Here is an 18,038-nt window from a genome sequence, read left to right as displayed (position 1 = left end):
TTTTTTGGCCGAAAAAAAAGCCTTACTATACTATGACGTTTTTTATGACATTTTGAGGTCAAAAAAAATTTTAACTTTTTTTGGCCCAAAAAAAAGCCTTACTATACTATGACGTTTTTTATGACATTTTGAGGTCAAAAAATTTTTTGACTTTTTTTGGCCGAAAAAAAAGCCTTACTATACTATGACGTTTTTTATGACATTTTGAGGTCAAAAAAATTTTTGACTTTTTTTGGCCGATTTTGACGCCTTACTATGACGTTTTTTATGACATTTTGAGGTCAAAAAAAATTTTGACTTTTTTTGGCCGAAAAAAAAAGCCTTACTATACTATGACGTTTTTTATGACATTTTGAGGTCAAAAAAAATTTTGACTTTTTTTGGCCCAAAAAAAAGCCTTACTATACTATGACGTTTTTTATGACATTTTGAGGTCAAAAAAAGTTTTGACTTTTTTTGGCCGATTTTGACGCCTTACTATACTATGACGTTTTTTATGACATTTTGAGGTCAAAAAAATTTTTGACTTTTTTTGGCCGAAAAAAAAGCCTAACTATACTATGACGTTTTTTTATGACATTTTGAGGTCGAAAAAAATTTTGACTTTTTTTGGCCGATTTTGACGCCTTACTATACTATCACGTTTTTTATGACATTTTGAGGTCAAAAAAAATTTTGACTTTTTTTGGCCGATTTTGACGCCTTACTATACTATGACGTTTTTTATGACATTTTGAGGTCAAAAAAAATTTTGACTTTTTTTGGCCGATTTTGACGCCTTACTATACTATGACGTTTTTTATGACATTTTGAGGTCAAAAAAAGTTTTGACTTTTTTTGGCCGATTTTGACGCCTTACTATACTATGACGTTTTTTATGACATTTTGAGGTCAAAAAAAATTTTGACTTTTTTTGGCCGATTTTGACGCCTTACTATACTATGACGTTTTTTATGACATTTTGAGGTCAAAAAAAATTTTGACTTTTTTTGGCCAAAAAAAAAGCCTTACTATACTATGACGTTGTTTATGACATTTTGAGGTCAAAAAAATTTTTTGACTTTTTTTGGCCCAAAAAAACGCCTTACTATACTATGATGTTTTTTATGACGTTTTGAGGTCAAAAAAATTTTTGACTTTTTTTGGCCGATTTTGACGCCTTACTATACTATGACGTTTTTTATGACATTTTGAGGTCAAAAAAAATTTTGACTTTTTTTGGCCGAAAAAAAAGCCTTACTATACTATGACGTTTTTTATGACATTTTGAGGTCAAAAAATTTTTTGACTTTTTTTGGCCGATTTTGACGCCTTACTATACTATGACGTTTTTTATGACATTTTGAGGTCAAAAAAAGTTTTGACTTTTTTTGGCCGATTTTGACGCCTTACTATACTATGACGTTTTTTATGACATTTTGAGGTCAAAAAAAATTTTGACTTTTTTTGGCCGAAAAAAAAGCCTTACTATACTATGACGTTTTTTATGACATTTTGAGGTCAAAAAAATTTTTGACTTTTTTTGGCCGATTTTGACGCCTTACTATGACGTTTTTTATGACATTTTGAGGTCAAAAAAAATTTTGACTTTTTTTGGCCGAAAAAAAAGCCTTACTATACTATGACGTTTTTTATGACATTTTGAGGTCAAAAAAAATTGTGACTTTTTTTGGCCCAAAAAAAAGCCTTACTATACTATGACGTTTTTTATGACATTTTGAGGTCAAAAAAAGTTTTGACTTTTTTTGGCCGATTTTGACGCCTTACTATACTATGACGTTTTTTATGACATTTTGAGGTCAAAAAAATTTTTGACTTTTTTTGGCCGAAAAAAAAGCCTAACTATACTATGACGTTTTTTTATGACATTTTGAGGTCGAAAAAAATTTTGACTTTTTTTGGCCGATTTTGACGCCTTACTATACTATGACGTTTTTTATGACATTTTGAGGTCAAAAAAAATTTTGACTTTATTTGGCCGATTTTGACGCCTTACTATACTATGACGTTTTTTATGACATTTTGAGGTCAAAAAAAATTTTGACTTTTTTTGGCCGATTTTGACGCCTTACTATACTATGACGTTTTTTATGACATTTTGAGGTCAAAAAAAGTTTTGACTTTTTTTGGCCGATTTTGACGCCTTACTATACTATGACGTTTTTTATGACATTTTGAGGTCAAAAAATTTTTTGACTTTTTTTGGCCGATTTTGACGCCTTACTATACTATGACGTTTTTTATGACATTTTGAGGTCAAAAAAAATTTTGACTTTTTTTGGCCCAAAAAAACGCCTTACTATACTATGACGTTTTTTATGACATTTTGAGGTCAAAAAAATTTTTGACTTTTTTTGGCCCAAAAAAAAGCCTTACTATACTATGACGTTTTTTATGACATTTTGAGGTCAAAAAAAATTTTGACTTTTTTTGGCCGAAAAAAAAGCCTTACTATACTATGACGTTTTTTATGACATTTTGAGGTCAAAAAAAATTTTGACTTTTTTTGGCCGATTTTGATGCCTTACTATACTATGACGTTTTTTATGACATTTTGAGGTCAAAAAAAATTTTGACTTTTTTTGGCCCAAAAAAAAGCCTTACTATACTATGATGTTTTTTATGACATTTTGAGGTCGAAAAAAATTTTGACTTTTTTTGGCCGATTTTGACGCCTTACTATACTATGACGTTTTTTATGACATTTTGAGGTCAAAAAAAATTTTGACTTTTTTTGGCCGATTTTGACGCCTTACTATACTATGACGTTTTTTATGACATTTTGAGGTCAAAAAAAAATTTGACTTTTTTTGGTCGATTTTGACGCCTTACTATACTATGACGTTTTTTATGACATTTTGAGGTCAAAAAAAATTTTGACTTTTTTTGGCCCAAAAAAACGCCTTACTATACTATGACGTTTTTTATGACATTTTGAGGTCAAAAAAAATTTTGACTTTTTTTGGCCCAAAAAAAAGCCTTACTATACTATGATGTTTTTTATGACATTTTGAGGTCAAAAAATTTTTTGACTTTTTTTGGCACAAAAAAACGCCTTACTATACTATGACGTTTTTTATGACATTTTGAGGTCAAAAAAAATTTTGACTTTTTTTGGCCGAAAAAAAAGCCTTACTATACTATGACGTTGTTTATGACATTTTGAGGTCAAAAAAAATTTTGACTTTTTTTGGCCCAAAAAAACGCCTTACTATACTATGATGTTTTTTATGACATTTTGAGGTCAAAAAAAATTTTGACTTTTTTTGGCCCAAAAAAAAGCCTTACTATACTATGACGTTTTTTATGACATTTTGAGGTCAAAAAAAATTTTGACTTTTTTTGGCCGAAAAAAAAGCCTTACTATACTATGACGTTTTTTATGACATTTTGAGGTCAAAAAATTTTTTGACTTTTTTTGGCCGATTTTGACGCCTTACTATACTATGACGTTTTTTATGACATTTTGAGGTCAAAAAAAATTTTGACTTTTTTTGGCCCAAAAAAACGCCTTACTATACTATGACGTTTTTTATGACATTTTGAGGTCAAAAAAATTTTTGACTTTTTTTGGCCCAAAAAAAAGCCTTACTATACTATGACGTTTTTTATGACATTTTGAGGTCAAAAAAAATTTTGACTTTTTTTGGCCGAAAAAAAAAGCCTTACTATACTATGACGTTTTTTATGACATTTTGAGGTCAAAAAAAATTTTGACTTTTTTTGGCCGATTTTGATGCCTTACTATACTATGACGTTTTTTATGACATTTTGAGGTCAAAAAAAATTTTGACTTTTTTTGGCCAAAAAAAAAGCCTTACTATACTATGACGTTTTTTATGACATTTTGAGGTCGAAAAAAATTTTGACTTTTTTTGGCCGATTTTGACGCCTTACTATACTATGACGTTTTTTATGACATTTTGAGGTCAAAAAAAATTTTGACTTTTTTTGGCCGATTTTGACGCCTTACTATACTATGACGTTTTTTATGACATTTTGAGGTCAAAAAAAATTTTGACTTTTTTTGGCCCAAAAAAAAGCCTGACTATACTATGACATTTTTTATGACATTTTGAGGTCAAAAAAAATTTTGACTTTTTTTGGCCGAAAAAAAAGCCTTACTATACTATGACGTTTTTTATGACATTTTGAGGTCAAAAAATTTTTTGACTTTTTTTGGCCGATTTTGACGCCTTACTATACTATGACGTTTTTTATGACATTTTGAGGTCAAAAAAAGTTTTGACTTTTTTTGGCCGATTTTGACGCCTTACTATACTATGACGTTTTTTATGACATTTTGAGGTCAAAAAAATTTTGACTTTTTTTGGCCCAAAAAAAAGCCTTACTATACTATGACGTTTTTTATGACATTTTGAGGTCAAAAAAAATTTTAACTTTTTTTGGCCGAAAAAAAAGCCTTACTATACTATGACGTTTTTTATGACATTTTGAGGTCAAAAAAAATTTTGACTTTTTTTGGCCGAAAAAAAAGCCTTACTATACTATGACGTTTTTTATGACATTTTGAGGTCAAAAAAATTTTTGACTTTTTTTGGCCGATTTTGACGCCTTACTATGACGTTTTTTATGACATTTTGAGGTCAAAAAAATTTTTGACTTTTTTTGGCCGAAAAAAAAGCCTTACTATACTATGACGTTTTTTATGACATTTTGAGGTCAAAAAAAATTTTGACTTTTTTTGGCCGAAAAAAAAGCCTTACTATACTATGACGTTTTTTATGACATTTTGAGGTCAAAAAAAATTTTAACTTTTTTTGGCCCAAAAAAAAGCCTTACTATACTATGACGTTTTTTATGACATTTTGAGGTCAAAAAATTTTTTGACTTTTTTTGGCCGAAAAAAAAGCCTTACTATACTATGACGTTTTTTATGACATTTTGAGGTCAAAAAAAATTTTGACTTTTTTTGGCCCAAAAAAAAGCCTTACTATACTATGATGTTTTTTATGACATTTTGAGGTCAAAAAAATTTTTGACTTTTTTTGGCACAAAAAAACGCCTTACTATACTATGACGTTTTTTATGACATTTTGAGGTCAAAAAAAATTTTGACTTTTTTTGGCCGAAAAAAAAGCCTTACTATACTATGACGTTGTTTATGACATTTTGAGGTCAAAAAAAATTTTGACTTTTTTTGGCCCAAAAAAACGCCTTACTATACTATGACGTTTTTTATGACATTTTGAGGTCAAAAAAAATTTTGACTTTTTTTGGCCCAAAAAAACGCCTTACTATACTATGACGTTTTTTATGACATTTTGAGGTCAAAAAAAATTTTTGACTTTTTTTGGCCCAAAAAAAAGCCTTACTATACTATGACGTTTTTTATGACATTTTGAGGTCAAAAAAAATTTTGACTTTTTTTGGCCGAAAAAAAAGCCTTACTATACTATGACGTTTTTTATGACATTTTGAGGTCAAAAAAAATTTTGACTTTTTTTGGCCGATTTTGATGCCTTACTATACTATGACGTTTTTTATGACATTTTGAGGTCAAAAAAAATTTTGACTTTTTTTGGCCAAAAAAAAAGCCTTACTATACTATGACGTTTTTTATGACATTTTGAGGTCGAAAAAAATTTTGACTTTTTTTGGCCGATTTTGACGCCTTACTATACTATGACGTTTTTTATGACATTTTGAGGTCAAAAAAAATTTTGACTTTTTTTGGCCGATTTTGACGCCTTACTATACTATGACGTTTTTTATGACATTTTGAGGTCAAAAAAAATTTTGACTTTTTTTGGCCCAAAAAAAAGCCTGACTATACTATGACATTTTTTATGACATTTTGAGGTCAAAAAAAAATTTGACTTTTTTTGGCCCAAAAAAAAGCCTTACTATACTATGACGTTTTTTATGACATTTTGAGGTCAAAAAATTTTTTGACTTTTTTTGGCCGATTTTGACGCCTTACTATACTATGACGTTTTTTATGACATTTTGAGGTCAAAAAAAGTTTTGACTTTTTTTGGCCGATTTTGACGCCTTACTATACTATGACGTTTTTTATGACATTTTGAGGTCAAAAAAAATTTTGACTTTTTTTGGCCCAAAAAAAAGCCTGACTATACTATGACATTTTTTATGACATTTTGAGGTCAAAAAAAATTTTGACTTTTTTTGGCCCAAAAAAAAGCCTTACTATACTATGACGTTTTTTATGACATTTTGAGGTCAAAAAATTTTTTGACTTTTTTTGGCCGATTTTGACGCCTTACTATACTATGACGTTTTTTATGACATTTTGAGGTCAAAAAAAGTTTTGACTTTTTTTGGCCGATTTTGACGCCTTACTATACTATGACGTTTTTTATGACATTTTGAGGTCAAAAAAATTTTGACTTTTTTTGGCCCAAAAAAAAGCCTTACTATACTATGACGTTTTTTATGACATTTTGAGGTCAAAAAAAATTTTGACTTTTTTTGGCCGAAAAAAAAGCCTTACTATACTATGACGTTTTTTATGACATTTTGAGGTCAAAAAAAATTTTAACTTTTTTTGGCCCAAAAAAAAGCCTTACTATACTATGACGTTTTTTATGACATTTTGAGGTCAAAAAATTTTTTGACTTTTTTTGGCCGAAAAAAACGCCTTACTATACTATGACGTTTTTTATGACATTTTGAGGTCAAAAAAAATTTTGACTTTTTTTGGCCGAAAAAAAAGCCTTACTATACTATGACGTTTTTTATGACATTTTGAGGTCAAAAAAATTTTTGACTTTTTTTGGCCCAAAAAAACGCCTTACTATACTATGACGTTTTTTATGACATTTTGAGGTCAAAAAAAATTTTGACTTTTTTTGGCCCAAAAAAAAGCCTTACTATACTATGACGTTTTTTATGACATTTTGAGGTCAAAAAAATTTTGACTTTTTTTGGCCGAAAAAAAAGCCTTACTATACTATGACGTTTTTTATGACATTTTGAGGTCAAAAAAAATTTTGACTTTTTTTGGCCGAAAAAAAAGCCTTACTATACTATGACGTTGTTTATGACATTTTGAGGTCAAAAAAAATTTTGACTTTTTTTGGCCCAAAAAAACGCCTTACTATACTATGACGTTTTTTATGACATTTTGAGGTCAAAAAAAATTTTGACTTTTTTTGGCCGATTTTGACGCCTTACTATACTATGACGTTTTTTATGACATTTTGAGGTCAAAAAATTTTTTGACTTTTTTTGGCCGATTTTGACGCCTTACTATACTATGACGTTTTTTATGACATTTTGAGGTCAAAAAAAATTTTGACTTTTTTTGGCCCAAAAAAACGCCTTACTATACTATGACGTTTTTTATGACATTTTGAGGTCAAAAAAATTTTTGACTTTTTTTGGCCCAAAAAAAAGCCTTACTATACTATGACGTTTTTTATGACATTTTGAGGTAAAAAAAAATGTTGACTTTTTTTGGCCGAAAAAAAAGCCTTACTATACTATGACGTTTTTTATGACATTTTGAGGTCAAAAAAAATTTTGACTTTTTTTGGCCGATTTTGACGCCTTACTATACTATGACGTTTTTTATGACATTTTGAGGCAAAAAAAATTTTGACTTTTTTTGGCCCAAAAAAACGCCTTACTATACTATGACGTTTTTTATGACATTTTGAGGTCAAAAAAAATTTTGACTTTTTTTGGCCGAAAAAAAAGCCTTACTATACTATGACGTTTTTTATGACATTTTGAGGTCAAAAAAAATTTTGACTTTTTTTGGCCCAAAAAAAAGCCTTACTATACTATGACGTTTTTTATGACATTTTGAGGTCGAAAAAAATTTTGACTTTTTTTGGCCGATTTTGACGCCTTACTATACTATGACGTTTTTTATGACATTTTGAGGTCAAAAAAATTTTTGACTTTTTTTGGCCCAAAAAAACGCCTTACTATACTATGACGTTTTTTATGACATTTTGAGGTCAAAAAATTTTTTGACTTTTTTTGGCCCAAAAAAAAGCCTTACTATACTATGACGTTTTTTATGACATTTTGAGGTCAAAAAAAGTTTTGACTTTTTTTGGCCGAAAAAAAAGCCTTACTATACTATGACGTTTTTTATGACATTTTGAGGTCAAAAAAAGTTTTGACTTTTTTTGGCCGATTTTGACGCCTTACTATACTATGACGTTTTTTATGACATTTTGAGGTCAAAAAAATTTTGACTTTTTTTGGCCGAAAAATAAGCCTTACTATACTATGACGTTTTTTATGACATTTTGAGGTCAAAAAAAATTTTGACTTTTTTTGGCCCAAAAAAACGCCTTACTATACTATGACGTTTTTTATGACATTTTGAGGTCAAAAAAAATTTTGACTTTTTTTGGCCGAAAAAAAAGCCTTACTATACTATGACGTTTTTTATGACATTTTGAGGTCAAAAAAAATTTTGACTTTTTTTGGCCCAAAAAAACGCCTTACTATTCTATGACGTTTTTTATGACATTTTGAGGTCAAAAAAATTTTGACTTTTTTTGGCCCAAAAAAAAGCCTTACTATACTATGACGTTTTTTATGACATTTTGAGGTCAAAAAAAATTTTGACTTTTTTTGGCCGAAAAAAAAGCCTTACTATACTATGACGTTTTTTATGACATTTTGAGGTCGAAAAAAATTTTGACTTTTTTTGGCCGATTTTGACGCCTTACTATACTATGACGTTTTTTATGACATTTTGAGGTCAAAAAAAAGTTTGACTTTTTTTGGCCCAAAAAAAAGCCTTACTATACTATGACGTTGTTTATGACATTTTGAGGTCAAAAAAAATTTTGACTTTTTTTGGCCCAAAAAAAAGCCTTACCATACTATGACGTTTTTTATGACATTTTGAGGTCAAAAAAAATTTTGACTTTTTTTGGCCGAAAAAAAAGCCTTACTATACTATGACGTTTTTTATGACATTTTGAGGTCGAAAAAAATTTTGACTTTTTTTGGCCCAAAAAAACGCCTTACTATACTATGACGTTTTTTATGACATTTTGAGGTCGAAAAAAATTTTGACTTTTTTTGGCCCAAAAAAACGCCTTACTATACTATGACGTTTTTTATGACATTTTGAGGTCAAAAAAATTTTTGACTTTTTTTGGCCGAAAAAAAAGCCTTACTATACTATGACGTTTTTTATGACATTTTGAGGCCAAAAAATTTTTGACTTTTTTTGGCCGAAAAAAAAGCCTTACTATACTATGACGTTTTTTATGACATTTTGAGGCAAAAAAAATTTTGACTTTTTTTGGCCCAAAAAAACGCCTTACTATACTATGACGTTTTTTATGACATTTTGAGGTCAAAAAAAAGTTTGACTTTTTTTGGCCCAAAAAAAAGCCTTACCATACTATGACGTTTTTTATGACATTTTGAGGTCAAAAAAAATTTTGACTTTTTTTGGCCGAAAAAAAAGCCTTACTATACTATGACGTTTTTTATGACATTTTGAGGTCGAAAAAAATTTTGACTTTTTTTGGCCGATTTTGACGCCTTACTATACTATGACGTTTTTTATGACATTTTGAGGTCAAAAAAATTTTTGACTTTTTTTGGCCCAAAAAAACGCCTTACTATACTATGACGTTTTTTATGACATTTTGAGGTCAAAAAAATTTTTGACTTTTTTTGGCCGAAAAAAAAGCCTTACTATACTATGACGTTTTTTATGACATTTTGAGGTCAAAAAAATTTTGACTTTTTTTGGCCCAAAAAAAAGCCTTACTATACTATGACGTTTTTTATGACATTTTGAGGCCAAAAAATTTTTGACTTTTTTTGGCTGAAAAAAAAGCCTTACTATACTATGACGTTTTTTATGACATTTTGATGCAAAAAAAATTTTGACTTTTTTTGGCCCAAAAAAACGCCTTACTATACTATGACGTTTTTTATGACATTTTGAGGTCAAAAAAAATTTTGACTTTTTTTGGCCGAAAAAAAAGCCTTACTATACTATGACGTTTTTTATGACATTTTGAGGTCAAAAAAAATTTTGACTTTTTTGGCCCAAAAAAAAGCCTTACTATACTATGACGTTTTTTATGACATTTTGAGGTCGAAAAAAATTTTGACTTTTTTTGGCCGATTTTGACGCCTTACTATACTATGACGTTTTTTATGACATTTTGAGGTCAAAAAAATTTTTGACTTTTTTTGGCCCAAAAAAACGCCTTACTATACTATGACGTTTTTTATGACATTTTGAGGTCAAAAAATTTTTTGACTTTTTTTGGCCCAAAAAAAAGCCTTACTATACTATGACGTTTTTTATGACATTTTGAGGTCAAAAAAAGTTTTGACTTTTTTTGGCCGAAAAAAAAGCCTTACTATACTATGACGTTTTTTATGACATTTTGAGGTCAAAAAAAGTTTTGACTTTTTTTGGCCGATTTTGACGCCTTACTATACTATGACGTTTTTTATGACATTTTGAGGTCAAAAAAAGTTTTGACTTTTTTTGGCCCAAAAAAAAGCCTTACTATACTATGACGTTTTTTATGACATTTTGAGGTCAAAAAAATTTTGACTTTTTTTGGCCCAAAAAAAAGCCTTACTATACTATGACGTTTTTTATGACATTTTGAGGTCAAAAAAAATTTTGACTTGTTTTGGCCCAAAAAAACGCCTTACTATACTATGACGTTTTTTATGACATTTTGAGGTCAAAAAAAATTTTGACTTTTTTTGGCCCAAAAAAAAGCCTTACTATACTATGACGTTTTTTATGACATTTTGATGCAAAAAAAATTTTGACTTTTTTTGGCCCAAAAAAACGCCTTACTATACTATGACGTTTTTTATGACATTTTGAGGTCAAAAAAAATTTTGACTTTTTTTGGCCCAAAAAAAAGCCTTACTATACTATGACGTTTTTTATGACATTTTGAGGTCCAAAAAAATTTTGACTTTTTTTGGCCGAAAAAAAAGCCTTACTATACTATGACGTTTTTTATGACATTTTGAGGTCGAAAAAAATTTTGACTTTTTTTGGCCGATTTTGACGCCTTACTATACTATGACGTTTTTTATGACATTTTGAGGTCAAAAAAATTTTTGACTTTTTTTGGCCCAAAAAAACGCCTTACTATACTATGACGTTTTTTATGACATTTTGAGGTCAAAAATTTTTTTGACTTTTTTTGGCCCAAAAAAAAGCCTTACTATACTATGACGTTTTTTATGACATTTTGAGGTCAAAAAAAGTTTTGACTTTTTTTGGCCGAAAAAAAAGCCTTACTATACTATGACGTTTTTTATGACATTTTGAGGTCAAAAAAAGTTTTGACTTTTTTTGGCCGATTTTGACGCCTTACTATACTATGACGTTTTTTATGACATTTTGAGGTCAAAAAAATTTTGACTTTTTTTGGCCCAAAAAAAAGCCTTACTATACTATGACGTTTTTTATGACATTTTGAGGTCAAAAAAAATTTTGACTTTTTTTGGCCCAAAAAAAAGCCTTACTATACTATGACGTTTTTTATGACATTTTGAGGTCAAAAAAAATTTTGACTTTTTTTGGCCGAAAAAAAAGCCTTACTATACTATGACGTTTTTTATGACATTTTGAGGTCAAAAAAATTTTTTACTTTTTTTGGCCGAAAAAAAAGCCTTACTATACTATGCCGTTTTTTATGACATTTTGAGGTCAAAAAAATTTTGACTTTTTTTGGCCGAAAAAACCGCCTTACTATTCTATGACGTTTTTTATGACATTTTGAGGTCAAAAAAATTTTTGACTTTTTTTGGCCCAAAAAAAAGCCTTACTATACTATGACGTTTTTTATGACATTTTGAGGTCAAAAAAATTTTTGACTTTTTTTGGCCGAAAAAAAAGCCTTACTATACTATGACGTTTTTTATGACATTTTGAGGTCGAAAAAAATTTTGACTTTTTTTGGCCGATTTTGACGCCTTACTATACTATGACGTTTTTTATGACATTTTGAGGTCAAAAAAATTTTTGACTTTTTTTGGCCCAAAAAAACGCCTTACTATACTATGACGTTTTTTATGACATTTTGAGGTCAAAAAAATTTTTGACTTTTTTTGGCCGAAAAAAAAGCCTTACTATACTATGACGTTTTTTATGACATTTTGAGGTCAAAAAAATTTTGACTTTTTTTGGCCGAAAAAAAAGCCTTACTATACTATGACGTTTTTTATGACATTTTGAGGCCAAAAAATTTTTGACTTTTTTTGGCCCAAAAAAAAGCCTTACTATACTATGACGTTTTTTATGACATTTTGAGGCAAAAAAAATTTTGACTTTTTTTGGCCCAAAAAAACGCCTTACTATACTATGACGTTTTTTATGACATTTTGAGGTCAAAAAAAATTTTGACTTTTTTTGGCCGAAAAAAAAGCCTTACTATACTATGACGTTTTTTATGACATTTTGAGGTCGAAAAAAATTTTGACTTTTTTTGGCCGATTTTGACGCCTTACTATACTATGACGTTTTTTATGACATTTTGAGGTCAAAAAAATTTTTGACTTTTTTTGGCCCAAAAAAACGCCTTACTATACTATGACGTTTTTTATGACATTTTGAGGTCAAAAAATTTTTTGACTTTTTTTGGCCCAAAAAAAAGCCTTACTATACTATGACGTTTTTTATGACATTTTGAGGTCAAAAAAAGTTTTGACTTTTTTTGGCCGAAAAAAAAGCCTTACTATACTATGACGTTTTTTATGACATTTTGAGGTCAAAAAAAGTTTTGACTTTTTTTGGCCGATTTTGACGCCTTACTATACTATGACGTTTTTTATGACATTTTGAGGTCAAAAAAATTTTGACTTTTTTTGGCCGAAAAAAAAGCCTTACTATACTATGACGTTTTTTATGACATTTTGAGGTCAAAAAAATTTTGACTTTTTTTGGCCCAAAAAAAAGCCTTACTATACTATGACGTTTTTTATGACATTTTGAGGTCAAAAAAAATTTTGACTTGTTTTGGCCCAAAAAAACGCCTTACTATACTATGACGTTTTTTATGACATTTTGAGGTCAAAAAAAATTTTGACTTTTTTTGGCCCAAAAAAAAGCCTTACTATACTATGACGTTTTTTATGACATTTTGAGGTCAAAAAAAATTTTGACTTTTTTTGGCCCAAAAAAAAGCCTTACTATACTATGACGTTTTTTATGACATTTTGAGGCCAAAAAAATTTTGACTTTTTTTTGCCCAAAAAAACGCCTTACTATACTATGACGTTTTTTATGACATTTTGAGGTCAAAAAAATTTTTGACTTTTTTTGGCCCAAAAAAACGCCTTACTATACTATGACGTTTTTTATGACATTTTGAGGTCAAAAAAAATTTTGACTTTTTTTGGCTGAAAAAACCGCCTTACTATACTATGACGTTTTTTATGACATTTTGAGGTCAACAAAATTTTTGACTTTTTTTGGCCGAAAAAAAAAGCCTTACTATACTATGACGTTTTTTATGACAATTTGAGGTCAAAAAAAATTTTGACTTTTTTTGGCCCAAGAAAACGCCTTACTATTCTATGACGTTTTTTATGACATTTTGAGGTCAAAAAAATTTTTGACTTTTTTTGGCCCAAAAAAAAGCCTTACTATACTATGACGTTTTTTATGACATTTTGAGGTCAAAAAAAATTTTGACTTTTTTTGGCCGATTTTGACGCCTTACTATACTATGACGTTTTTTATGACATTTTGAGGTCAAAAAAAATTTTGACTTTTTTTGGCCGATTTTGACGCCTTACTATACTATGACGTTTTTTATGACATTTTGAGGTCAAAAAAAATTTTGACTTTTTTTGGCCGATTTTGACGCCTTACTATACTATGACGTTTTTTATGACATTGTGAGGCCAAAAAAATTTTGACTTTTTTTGGCCCAAAAAAACGCCTTACTATACTATGATGTTTTTTATGACATTTTGAGGTCAAAAAAATTTTTGACTTTTTTTGGCCCAAAAAAAAGCCTTACTATACTATGACGTTTTTTATGACATTTTGAGGTCAAAAAAATTTTGACTTTTTTTGGCCGAAAAAACCGCCTTACTATTCTATGACGTTTTTTATGACATTTTGAGGTCAAAAAAAATTTTGACTTTTTTTGGCCCAAAAAAACGCCTTACTATACTATGACGTTTTTTATGACATTTTGAGGTCAACAAAATTTTTGACTTTTTTTGGCCCAAAAAAACGCCTTACTATACTATGACGTTTTTTATGACATTTTGAGGCAAAAAAATTTTTGACTTTTTTTGGCCCAAAAAAACGCCTTACTATACTATGACGTTTTTTATGACATTTTGAGGTCAAAAAAAATTTTGACTTTTTTTGGCCCAAAAAAACGCCTTACTATACTATGACGTTTTTTATGACATTTTGAGGTCAAAAAAAATTTTGACTTTTTTTGGCCCAAAAAAACGCCTTACTATACTATGACGTTTTTTATGACATTTTGAGGTAAAAAAAAATGTTGACTTTTTTTGGCTGAAAAAACCGCCTTACTATACTATGACGTTTTTTATGACATTTTGAGGTCAACAAAATTTTTGACTTTTTTTGGCCGAAAAAAAAGCCTTACTATACTATGACGTTTTTTATGACATTTTGAGGTCAAAAAAGTTTTTGACTTTTTTTGGCCGAAAAAAAAGCCTTACTATACTATGACGTTTTTTATGACATTTTGAGGTCAAACAAAAATTTTGACTTTTTTTGGCCCAAAAAAAGCCTTACTATACTATGACGTTTTTTATGACATTTTGAGGTCAAAAAAAATTTTGACTTTTTTTGACATTTTGAGGCCTTTCTAAAGTATGACTTTTTTGGCATAATTTGACGCCATAACGCGGTATGGTTTTTTTTTTATAACATCTTGAGGCCTTTCTAAACATTATCCTCTTCTAATTATCTCCAGCCGTGAATGAGCGGTGGTTTGACGCGCAGATTGAAAAGGAACGGTAAAGGACAGCAGTCGTTTGCGATGAAAACAAAGCGTCATCTCTGTATTTTGTGGAGTCTTTTATATCTCGGCCTCCTCTGCTGTGCAGCGGATACTTATGAGTCTCCATTTACCAGGAGGAAAAAGGTTTTCAAACTCGATATTCCAAAATCCAAACCAACCAAGCTGTCAACAGCAGGCGACAGACAATCAGCCCGGAAGGTACCTGCGAGCGCCTCTCCTTTGTCTCAGCTCAAGTTTCAAAGGCCCTTCCCTCCTCCGACACCTGTAACACCTCGATCCACGCGTCCAGCAAAGCCCGAGGCAAAGATCCAGTCGGACTTTGTGTACCTCCCAGACGTCTCTGTTACCTGCTCCACATCTGACTTTGTCGTGCGGGTCAAATCAACTTTCTACGGTCTGGGCGCAGATGCAGAGGAGTTGAAATTAGGTAGCAGCTGCAAAAGCAACGGGGTTCTCGGACCATACGGGGACCTGCTCTTCACGTATCCTCTGGCAGCGTGTGATGCCGTGCGCGAGGTAAGATGCCCATGCATGCAATTTTTTTTTCCCAGACTATGGAGACTCTGCATGTTAACTCTCGAAATCCCTGTTGACCCCCCTCCATGACAGGTGCCCCGAGGTTACCTGGTGTACAGATTCGTGCTCCATTATGAGCCTTCGCCAAAACGGTTCCCAAGCAGAGCGCACCGGATCGACGTCGACATTGAATGCCGTTACCAAAGGTTGGACTAGTCTCTTTGCTATTTTCAACATTTTGTGTGTGAAGGCCAGCTGCTCACATCCTCCAAAACCTGTCCAGGAACCATCACGTGTACCAGCTGGCTGTGAAGCCCACATGGCAAACTGCCGTTATGCATAAAAGGCTAAGAGGGCGACCCAGTGACTTCCAAATCGAGTTGATGGACGGTATGCGTGTAGTTAAGAGCTGTTACCGTTTTCAGACTTTGATTTCTCAAAATCCAGTGGCTTCATGTGATACAATACCCTTGAACCCTTGAATTCATTCTTAGATTCGTGGAGCATACCAGCCAAGTCCCAGGTGTACCAGCTTGGGCAGACAGTATATGTCCAGGTCTCTGCTCCGCATCTACCCTCTGGAGGAAAACTTTACATCAACAGCTGCTATGCAACACCATCCAGTGGCTCTAAATCGTCTCTCAAATACAATATCATCGACAATTTTGGGTATGTGAGATATTTAATATTTCTTGGTTTTGTCCTTGTCCTGATTTGCATTTACCTGGGATTAGTGACGTATTGTTGTCATCCAAAGCTGTATGCTGGACAGCAAGACAGACCCAGGGGCCTCTCAGTTCATCTATCGGACGGACAAGACCCTGCGATTCACCCTAAAGGCCTTCCAGTTTATTGCTGACCTTGACACTGAGGTGAGAGAGGAGAAGCTACGATTCCCTGAATTCACACAGTTGCGATTGTGGCTTCTAACCCTCTCTCTGTTTTAGGTCAGCATTCACTGTAAATTATCTCTCACATCAGAGGAGCCAAGTCCTGCACAGAAATCTTGCACCTACAGAGGGAAAAAGTGAGTCTTACTGCTATAATTCCCCTACCATCATTAACTTTTCAGTTTCCAAGCGGACTGAGCATATCTTTTTTTATAATTCTTTTTACATTTTTGTATAGTTTTCTTTTTATATATTTCCTACATTCTTACCCTAAACTTATTTAATTTTATTCTATTCTATGTTGTATATATTTACACACATTTGCACTGGAGGAGGAGTTGTTTTCATATTGTTGTACATGTAAAAAAATGTATAATGACAATAAAAGGCATTCTATTCTATTCTATTAATTATGATAGGTGGAAGGCCCTCACTGGTGACGACTCCATATGTGAATGCTGTGATTCACAGTGCACGACCACTAAATCCTGGAGGGCCATGATGGAAGGTCTGTGACAGTCTACCTTTATGCATTTTCTAGATTATAAGGAGATATTTAAGTACCCATTCCTAATTGGATTGATTAGATTTTGTAGTTTCTTTACCTTGCACTACCAGTGTCACAGCTTTAGTAGTCAACTCAAACTCAAAATCAAAATTGACATTTAAAATGTTTAAAATGTTGTTTTTTTTCAAGGTTCTGCAAGCAGTGAGTCGCTGCTTGTCTCCGATCAGCCGCACGCTGCAGAAGATGAATTTCTACCAGTCAGTCAGTCACTGGTCAGCATGAGCAGAGAAGGCAAGGCCACAGTGAGTCGTCACATTGATGAGCTGCACAGTCCTGAGCATCAGTGGGAAAGTGCAGATATTGTGAAGTACAGTGATGATGAGAATGATGAAAAAGAAGAAGGCCACCCGAAAGAGGAACCTGAAGATGAAGCACTGCTCCAGATGCTTGGAGCAGTGACAGAGCCTGAGCAAGAGAAATTAGCTTTCAGCCATGGTGTTTTATTGGAAGAGAGGAAAGAGGCTGACGTGAAGGATTTCAGTGAGTTTGGAGAAGATGGCTCAGGGTATGAAGCCGAGGAGGATTTTTTAGAGGGCGGAGAAAAGGAGGAAAGATCTGAGAGAAGAGAGGACGAGGTCTCTGATGCACAGCAGGTGATCCATTCGAATCAGAAGGAAGGTGATATGCTCCATCACTGGGTGCAGTTGGAGCAACTAAAAGGCAGCCTACAGAGTGAGGTGCAGCCACTGGAATCTGAAGGTGAAGAAGAAAATAGGACATATACAGGTAGAGGTGAAGAGAATGAGAGGACAAGAGCCTATGAAATGGAGGGGAAGAATCACGATGGTCCGGTGGATGTAGAAGGTGGCAAGGAAATGACCTGGTATTTCACATGGAGGTAGCATCAGTACTCTGCTTAAAGACTCTTATCACTGGTAACAAATTCCATTTCAATAGAAATAAACATGAAAAAGCAATTGACAGACTGTCTTTTGTCTTAACAATATACATCAGACTAAGACACCATTTCTTTTCTAAAATTATGAATGTCAAAAACATGGAAAATGTAGAGTCTAAAACTAGATACTTGTAGGTTTTAACTGGAAAATTAATAGAAGTCTAAAACAAGAAAATGCATGGACAGCAATCATTTCAGCA

At 31.6% G+C, this 18,038-nt stretch overlaps 1 protein-coding gene across 1 annotated transcript; it reads left to right on the top strand.

The window, feature by feature from the left end:
• The first annotated feature begins 14,984 nt into the window (after positions 1 to 14,984).
• si:ch211-67f13.7 (uncharacterized protein LOC565426 homolog) lies at positions 14,985 to 17,782 on the top strand. The gene is made up of 8 exons (XM_041061310.1): positions 14,985 to 15,482; positions 15,576 to 15,688; positions 15,766 to 15,872; positions 15,977 to 16,151; positions 16,240 to 16,354; positions 16,430 to 16,509; positions 16,792 to 16,880; positions 17,070 to 17,782. The coding sequence occupies exons 1-8, from the start codon at positions 14,985 to 14,987 to the stop codon at positions 17,780 to 17,782; spliced, it is 1,890 nt and encodes a 629-aa protein (XP_040917244.1).
• The last annotated feature ends 256 nt before the right edge of the window (positions 17,783 to 18,038 follow it).

The sequence above is a fragment of the Toxotes jaculatrix genome, chromosome 17 (genome assembly GCF_017976425.1).
Source record: "Toxotes jaculatrix isolate fToxJac2 chromosome 17, fToxJac2.pri, whole genome shotgun sequence".
NCBI lineage: Eukaryota > Metazoa > Chordata > Actinopteri > Toxotidae > Toxotes > Toxotes jaculatrix.
This window is presented reverse-complemented; position numbering and strand designations above follow the sequence as displayed.

What these genes read in the sequence shown, in the direction of transcription:
- si:ch211-67f13.7 (XM_041061310.1), top strand. Translation starts at nt 14,985, where the DNA reads ATGAAAACAAAGCGTCATCTCTGTATTTTGTGGAGTCTTTTATATCTC. An exon ending in CCAAATCGAGTTGATGGACG is followed by an intron (nt 15,873 to 15,976) that starts GTATGCGTGTAG and finishes ATTCATTCTTAG; the next exon opens with ATTCGTGGAGCATACCAGCC. An exon ending in AATATCATCGACAATTTTGG is followed by an intron (nt 16,152 to 16,239) that starts GTATGTGAGATA and finishes TGTCATCCAAAG; the next exon opens with CTGTATGCTGGACAGCAAGA.